Genomic DNA, 9153 nt, shown 5'->3' on the forward strand with positions numbered 1-9153 from the left:
TTAGTATTCCATCACCATCAGATACCACAATTTTTTTCAGTCATTCCCCAATTGATGGAGACCCCCTCATTTTCCAATTTTTGCTACCACATAGAGTGTGACTATGAATATTTTTGTACAAGTATTTTTCCCTCTTATCTCTTTGGAGTACAAATCCAGAAGTGGTGTGGCTGGATCAAAGGGTATGTAATCTTTTAAAGCCCTTTGGGCACAATTCCAAATTGCCCTCCAGAATGGTTGGATCAATTCACAACTCCACCAGCAGTGTATGAGTGTCCCAATTCTGCCACATCCCCTCCAACATCTGTCACTTTCCTTTGATGCCATATTGACCAATCTTCCAGGTGTAAAGAGGTACCTCAGAGTTGCTTTCAGTTTCATTTATCTAATAAAGAGGGATTAAGAACAAGTTTTCATGTGATCATTGATAGTTTTGATTTCTTCATCTGAGAACTGCCTATTCATACCACTTGACTATTTCCTAATTGAGGAAAAAGGTTTGTCCTTCTACATGGAAAGAGGGTATCTCTACTTCTTGAACATTATTCTTAGTGGTAGAGCAGGTAAAAGGAATATACTTAGAAAGATAGTGGGGAAGTAAGCTGATTACAACTTACTTCCCCACTATCTTTCTAAGTATATTCCTTTTACCTGCTCTACTACGAAGAATAATGTACTCATTGGCATATGGAATACTATCTTACCCTACAGAGAAATAGAAAGGCAATAAGATAAGGGAAGGGGGTGATAATTGGAGGGAAATGAGAATGGGAATGATAAAAAGCAAAACACTGGTGAGGAAGAATGGAGTGAAAGGGAATAGAGAAGGATAAAAAGGGGAAAATAAGATAGAAGACAATACACAGTAATCATAAATGTGAATGAGACGAACTTACCCATAAAATGGAAGCAGATAGCACACTGTATTAAAAACCAGAATCCTACTATATGTTGTTTACAAGAAACTCATTTGAGGCAGGGTGACACACACAGATTAAAGATTGGAGCAGAATTTATTATGCATAATTAAAGAAAAAAAAATCAGGAGTAGCAATCCAGATATCAGACAAAGCTGAAGTAAAAAAAAAAATTGATCTGATTAAAATATATAAGGAAGGCAATTACATCTTACTAAAAGGTACTACAAACAATGAAGTAATATCAATACTAAATATTTATATACCAAATGGTATAGCATCTAGATTTTTAAAGGAGAAATTAAGGAGCTTAAGGAGGAAATAGATAGTAAAATCATACTAGTGAGGGACTTCAACCTTCCCCTATCAGAACGAGATAAATTGAATAAGAAAATAAACAAGAATGGAGGAAAGTGAATAGCATGTTAGAAAAAAATTTAGTTAATATATATCTGGAGAAAATGGAATAGGGATAAAAAAGGAATATACCTTCTTTTCAGCAGCACATGGTACATATACAAAGATCGGCCATGTACTAGAGCATAAAAACATCCCAAACATGCAGAAATAAAAAAATGCAAGTTTATCAGGTCATAATGTGATAAAATTGTAAATAATAAGAGGTCATGGAGCAGCAAATTTAAAATTAATTGGAAGCTAAATAATTCTCCAAAACTATAGAGTCAAAGAACAAATCATAGAAACAAGTACTGATTTAATCCAAGAGAATGACAATGAGGAGGCAACATATCAAGATCTATGGGATACTGCCAAAGCAGTACTCAGGGGAAAATTTATATCCCTGAGTGCCTATATCAACAAAATAGAGAGGGAGATCAATGAATTGGGGTTGCAAGTTAAAAAAAAAATTACAAAGTAAACAAATTTGAAATCCCCAGATAAGAGCTAAATTGGAAATTTTAAAAATGGAAGGATAAATAAATAAAATTGAATTTAAAAACTATTAAATTAATAAATAAGACTAGGATCTGGTACTTAGAAAAAATAAATAAAATAGATCAAGTACTGGTTAATCTAATTTTTAAAAGAAGAGAATCAAATTAATGGCATCAAAAATGAAAATGGTGATCTCACTTCTAATGAAGAAGACATTAAGGTAATTATTAAGATCTAATTTGCCCATTTATATGGCAACAAATATGACAAACTAGGCAAAATGGGCAGATATTTATAAAAATATAAATTGCCTAAATTAAATAGAATGCACTAACCTTGAAGACAGGCCTAAGTCAATGTTTTATTTCTCTCAATTGCCTTCATATAGTTCAGTGTTCAGTCATACAATGTATGTTGTGTTCAAGTAATTATATTGGATAGATGAATGAATAAGAGGAAAAAAAGAAGAAACTGAGAAATAGAAGTCTCTATACATGTCAAAGGATCAAAAAGAAGACATTATCAAAGTTCATAAAATCTTTCCAGTCTTGAGACTATATAGGAATTAGTCAAATTCCAAGACTCAAAGATTAAAGGCAGCATCAGTGTTTCAGCAAATAATATATGCAATTATTTTCAGGTTCATCTTTCTTTTCTCAGCAAATTCCTTTACTTAATACTTCAATTCATCTTGAAGAAATATCTCATGAAGTGATATTTGTAATTTCCTTAGAGAGAAAAATAAAATTCACTCTATCAATTCTTTTAATTGCTTCCTTAAGGAATATTTGTGAAGTATCTTTTCATCTAACTACAACTCCCTCTTCTATTTTGATGTTGTTTTTAGAAATAACGTTATGGTTGTTATTGCTGAAAAATCTATCACTAAATAGGTGACCAATTGATGCTGAGCTTCTTCCTACAAAATTCTTATTTCTGGGGGAGGGAGGGAAGTCCATTTAGGACATACAAAGATATTCCAAAATGATAGAAGCTGTCAAGTTTGTGCTTCACTGGCATGCCCTGGAGTACTCAAGATAACCTTCATATCATGATACATCAGAGAAGGAACAATGGAAGGAATTAAATGCCTAGGTAAAAGTCTTTGGCCTAGTCTCAGATACAATCTCCTTCGCCAAAATTTCACTTCTCAATTCTACTTATTTCTTCTGAAATCTCACCAGCAATCATTGAAAACAATAGGCTATCTTAAAATAATAAACATGGCATCTTCATCCCCATATTTCTTGCTCACCATTCCATAATCCCTAGCAATGTTTTCCATATTCCCTTTGTTTATATTATTTGTTCCCTATGAATCAAGTATAGAAGATAGTAATCATTAGGCCTGAGAAGTATGAGGAGGCATCCTGTCCCTTCCTAGCTTTGGGCTCTGGAAATAATGCAGACTTCATTATTCATACAAAACAACTTTTCAGTGATCTAAATATTGGACAACCCTGTAGGCTGCCATGGCCTCAGATCCAGCTGAGCCCACAGCTCCAGAGGGTCCTTGGCAGGTGGAACAGCAAGGCAGAAATGAAAGATGGAAGGCAGCTGTATGTGTGTATCTGCCAGGGGTGAGATTCTGCATGAAGTGGATACTTCGCCATGCCTAGATTTAACCTTTATTTTTATACCCATTTTCTTGGCACACAGTTACATTATTTAACATGCATGTTTGAGTAAAGATAATTGGATAAGTGATACATTCATTGTGAATTTTAAAACTATTCCACCCTAATCAGACTGTACTTTAGAAGATCTGATTTAGATATTTCCTGATTAGTAACAATGGAGATACTTGGTTTAACAGAATCAAGTCTTGGGAACTCTACATTTCTCCACCCTACTCAGTTTAACAAGGTCGGGATGCCTGCACCATACACAAAGATTTAATTATCTGAGGAAATAGCCTTCAACAGACATGTGCAGAAACAGTAGACAGAACCCTGGTCTGTCCTAAGCCATGCTAAGCTATCATTGGTACAGATGAGACACAGGAAAGTGACATAAAACCATCTATATAAGACACGTTACTGGCTCTCTTCTCTCTCTTTCCCTGGAGAGGCGACTCTGGCTGGCAGCATGCTAGGTGTTCCGACATCTTGGAGTAGTGGCAGTTATTTGTCTGCGTTTCAAGGTGAGTTTGCCCTTGATCTGATTCAGGTTCAGGCATCTTGGCTGAGCCCTTTTGGAGGTCAGGCTTATCCCTTCTTCCTTCACACTGCAAAATCTTACTTTCTAGATCTCCTAATCTTCCCACCTGGTAGTAGCCAGGCGGGAGAAATCCTACTCCCTTTCCTTCTTCCTTCTTCTTAATCTCCTCCACTATATCAATTAAATCACCATAAAATTTCCAGCTGACTTGGGTATTTTATTATTTGGGATTTTCCCTGGCGACCAGTAAAATTTAGATTTTAAGTCACAAAGCTAAAATTATCTTTACATAACTTTTAAAAAATTGTTTGATTAACATTCTGAGATCATTCTATGCATTTGTATGGTAACTGTTGATTCTGACAGGATACACAATACACAAAGGTTCTACAGAAGACAAATGATTTCATCACAGGTGGCTTAATTTTATCATTATCCTGTGAGGAGCTTTGAGCTTACGGACAATCAAGGAAAATCATTTATTACTTTTAATAAAAATAGATAATCAGTCAGCGATCCTAAAGACAATTAACAATCATAGCAGTGAAATTGAGAGATCAAAGGGGTATTGAAAACACAATTCAGATTTAACATTAGGCTGATCATTTTTCAAGGTTTGTTAGGGAGTTTTTCAAGGAGAGTTTTGGTTGGAAAAATCAAGTCACTGAGGCTTGATGAAGCATGGTGTACCAAAGCATTTTGTACAGATCTTTCCTATTAATGATTTATGTACTAGCTTAGGAGAATAAGTTTCTGTACAGGGGAGTAGGGGATTTTCTGGATACAGCTTTTAGGCACAGCTTTTGCTGGGGATTATATACCTAAGCAAAGGTTAACTCATGATGGTCTTTTGGGTCTGGATTTGTGAGTGTTCTTTTGGTGATATTTTGGGAAAATACTGTACAAGCATTTTGCTCTTATATTACTTTTTCTGAGACTAAGGAGAGGATAGCAATCATGCAATGTCATTTCCATTAGTAAGGGATGTTGATGAGAGAAGTCGTACAGAGGGGGCTGAGTGGATGATTCCATCCTGCCAAAAGAGTCACTTTGTGACTTTCTGGTTTCCACAAATGTCCTTGTCAAGATATTGTGATTTGACGGCTCCCAACATAGGCTCTGTGTCATTAACTGAAAAGTCCCAGGTGGACTATATGTTAGAGCTTACCTCAACTTCTAAAAGTGTCCTCATCCGTTGAGAATAAAATCCACCATGATACAAGGAATGATGCCAAAAAAGCAGTCATGTGTAACACACTCAAACATTGAAACAAGGATGTCACATGATTGACCGGAGCTGAACAAGGAAAGATATTTTCAAAAGTAGTTAACATGAAAACACAAATGATGACCTAGAGGGAGGAATGATAATTAATGAGATGATGATGAATCCCAAAAGGTCAAGGAAAAAAGGCTTTCTTTGGTGAGCAAAATCTATTATTTAATCTGTTGCTTTCTTACCCATTATGATCAACACTAACAAGGAAATTGTCTACAACTGCTGACAGCAATTATTCATGAGGGTATATAAGAGACTGTGGGGCAAGAAGTTTTTCATACTCCACATCCTCACGAGCACTCTCCTTGAAACAAACCTGAAAGATCCTTCCACTGACACCATGGTCAACTCTTGTTGTGGCTCCGTCTGCTCTGACCTGAGCTGTGGCCAGGACCTCTGTCAAGAGACCTGCTGTGCTCCCAGCTGTTGCAGACCAAACTGCTGCCAGTCTGTGTGCTGCCAACCAAGCTGCTGCCAAACTACTTGTTGTCGCCCAACTTGCTGCCGCCCAACTTGCTGTGTGTCCAGCTGCTGCCAGCCCTGCTGCCGCCCCACTTGTTGTCGGCCAGCTTGCTGCCGCCCCAGCTGCTGCCGCCCCAGCTGCTGCAGACCAAGGTGCTGCCAGTCTGTTTGCTGCCAACCTACTTGCTGCCGCCCTTCCTGCTGCCAGACTACTTGTTGCCGCACAACTTGCTGTCGCCCTAGCTGCTGTGTGTCCAGCTGCTGCCGCCCCAGCTGCTGTGTGTCCAGCTGCTGCCGCCCTTGCTGCCGCCCCAGCTGCTGTGTGTCCAGCTGCTGCCGCCCTTGCTGCCGCCCCAGCTGCTGTGTGTCCAGCTGCTGCCAGCCCTGCTGCAGACCTATTTGCTGCCAGACCACCTGCTGTAGAACCACCTGTTGCCGCCCAGCCTGCTGTGGCTCCTCCTGTTGCTGAACACCCAGCCCTCCAACCATTTTTTCCAATAGTTGTGGCTTTTAAAAGGAACATGCAGATTAATCTTTATCTCTCTAGGATAAGATGTGAACAATAATGTTACGTGCTTTTTTCCCCTCTTCAAAATATGTACTATCTATCAGTATTTAATATGGTGATTAAAAAAGAAAGATTCTACCAGCTCTGGGACTTGTAATTGACATTCAAACTGTACATCAATGTGCTGAGAAGATCAAAATCAGAATGTTTCTACCCAAAATTTTATAAGTCATATAACAATTCAAAAAAGTCTAGACAACAGAAAATGTTAATTCCAGCTTTATCCAAATCCTAACTTTGTTATGTACTATCACTTGTATGTTTCCTAATAAAAGTATTAATTTTCCAAAGTTGATATGTATTCATTGGTGAGTGTTATTTTCTCTAATCTCACGAAACAGTTGTATATCTGATTGTTTCCATATATACATACAGGATATATTCTCAAGTCTATTCGATATGGAATAATTGAACTAGAGAAGCTCAGTGATCCATAGAACACAGGTTTCTTCCTACAATAAAATCGGGGGAATTTTTGAAAGAAGTTATCATTCCTCCTGTCTACATCTTTCTTTTTCTATTTTTTGATGAATTATTTTATTTTTAATTTTTGTTCCAAATTTTCTCTTGCCCTTCACCCCACTCCCAACTAACGAGAAAGCAAGAAATAGAATACCAATTACACATATGAAGTGATATAAAGCACACTTTCACAATAGTCATGTTGCCAGGCAGGGGGGGAAGAAAAATAATGAAAGATATACTACAGTCTTCAGTCAAGATCCATCCATTGTCTCTCTTTACTTAGCATGTTTTCACTGAAGTCTTTTGCAGTTGTTATGAACTATTGTATTGATCAGTTTTACAGTTATTTATTTTATTACAATATTATTAATTTACAATCATTAAAAATTATTACAATATTTCTTTTACTATCTGTCTTGTTCTGCTCACTTCACTTTGCATAAATTTGTATGCATTTTTCTGGAGTTTTCTGAAACCATCCTCTTCCTCATTTATTTTAGTATAATAGTATTCCATTGTAATCATATGCCTCAACTCATTCAACCATTCCCTAATTAATGGGCATCTCCTCAGTTTTCAGTCTTTTGCCACAACAAAAAGATTAACTTTCAATATTTTTGAACATGTGGGTCCTTTTATTTTTCCTTTTTTGTTTTTGGTGTAGGGTGCTAGAAGGACTATTGCTTGGACAAAAGGTATGCATAATTTTATAACCCCTTGGACATATTTTTCACCTTTTTCTTCATGATTGGTAAAATGCAGAGATCAACAAGTGAAATCAATAAGCATTTATTAAGTAGTAAATTCTAATTATTTTGCTAAGCACATAGGATATAAATAAAAGAGGGGAAAAGCTCTTTTTCTCAAGGACCTCACATTCTAATACAGGAGACAACAGACAAACAACTATATCTGTAGAAAACATATGCCAGATAAATTGTCAGTAACTCTGGCAGGCTGAAGGCACTGACAAAGGTATTTAGGACAGCCTCTAAAAATTCACCTAGGAAAGATAGCAAGTTTAATTTTTGAGAAATTGGGATATCCAGATCATTCACTTCAAGATATCCTCTGTGTGTGCGTGTGTGTTTGTGTGTGTGTGTGTGTGCGCGTGCGCGTGTATGATATCAGAATGTCAGAAGAGACATTGAAGATGGAGAAGCAAATCTGAGAGTCATCAGCATAGAAATGATACTTGAATCTATGGGAAATAATGAGTTTACCAAGCAAAATAATAGAGATACAAGAAGGATGTCCAGGATAGAGCCTTGAGAAATACCCACAGTAAGTAGCTATGACTAGACAAAGATCCATCAAAGGATATTAAGTAGGAGTTTTCTGACAAGCAGGAGGAGAACTAGGAGAGAACAGAGTTGTAAAAAAAAAGCTAGGCAAAAGAGTGTATCAATGAGAAAATGGTTATTCACAGAGTCAAAGGGTACAGAGTTGTCAGAAAGGACAAGGATCAATAAAAGTTCACTAGATTTGTCAATCTAGAGATCACTGGTTATTTTGATGAGCCTATTTTCTAATAAATCATGTAGTTAGAAAACAAAGTACACACGTATAAGCCAGATCAAATTGTCTGCTAGCTCCAGGAAGGGGAAGGGAAGTGAGGGAGGGAGATAAATTCAATAATATAACTTGGGAAATCTTATGTGATGACTTGATATTGCATGTAAATGGTTAAAAAAACAACAACATTAAACTAATTGAAAAAAGTCATCTTGACTTCCACAAGAAAAAAAGGAAAAGAAAAGAAAGTACAGAGAGTTAAAAGGGGAATGAGAAGAACTGATTGTTGAAAACTTTCTCAAGGAGTTTAGCCACAAGAGGGAGGAGAAACATAGATTGACAATAGTGAGATTGCACAAATTAAGTGAGGGCTTTTTAAGAATAGTGAAACATAAACATGTTTGTAGTCAGCAATGGAGCAGACATCAGAGAGCAAGACATCAGGAATAAATAAGACATTGGGGAAGTTAAAGGAGTCAATTAATGGAGAATACAATGCAATGGGTGTCATTTTGCCTTGAAAAGGAGGATCACCATTGGAAAGACCTCCAAGAATTGATGTGAAATGAAAGGAACAGAACCAGGAGAACATTGTACACAGAGTCTGATACATTGTGGCACAATCGAATGTGATAGTCAGAGGAACTTATGAGAAAGAATGCCATCCACATCCACAGAAAGAACTATGAGAGTAGAAAAGCAGAAGAAAAACACATGATTGGTCACATATTTAGATGGGGATATGACCGAGATATTGACATTAAAAGATTATTCTTTTGCAAATATAAATAATATGTAAATAGGTTTTCAACAATGATACACATATTACACAGTGCAATTGCTTGGCAGGTCCTGGACGGGGGAGGAAGAGGGGTGAGAAAAATCATGAA

General features: G+C 36.8%; 1 protein-coding gene across 1 annotated transcript; it reads left to right on the forward strand.

The window, feature by feature from the left end:
* Positions 1-5550: 5550 nt before the first annotated feature.
* Positions 5551-7077, forward strand: LOC100617172 (keratin-associated protein 4-2-like). Its single transcript, XM_056816771.1, has one exon. It carries the CDS (start codon positions 5594-5596, stop codon positions 6182-6184), a length of 591 nt encoding a protein of 196 aa, XP_056672749.1. The 5' UTR covers positions 5551-5593; the 3' UTR covers positions 6185-7077.
* Positions 7078-9153: the final 2076 nt, after the last annotated feature.

Source organism: Monodelphis domestica, chromosome 2 (assembly GCF_027887165.1).
Source record: "Monodelphis domestica isolate mMonDom1 chromosome 2, mMonDom1.pri, whole genome shotgun sequence".
In the NCBI taxonomy this organism is placed as follows: domain Eukaryota; kingdom Metazoa; phylum Chordata; class Mammalia; order Didelphimorphia; family Didelphidae; genus Monodelphis; species Monodelphis domestica.

What these genes read in the sequence shown, in the direction of transcription:
- LOC100617172 (XM_056816771.1), top strand. Translation starts at nt 5,594, where the DNA reads ATGGTCAACTCTTGTTGTGGCTCCGTCTGCTCTGACCTGAGCTGTGGC.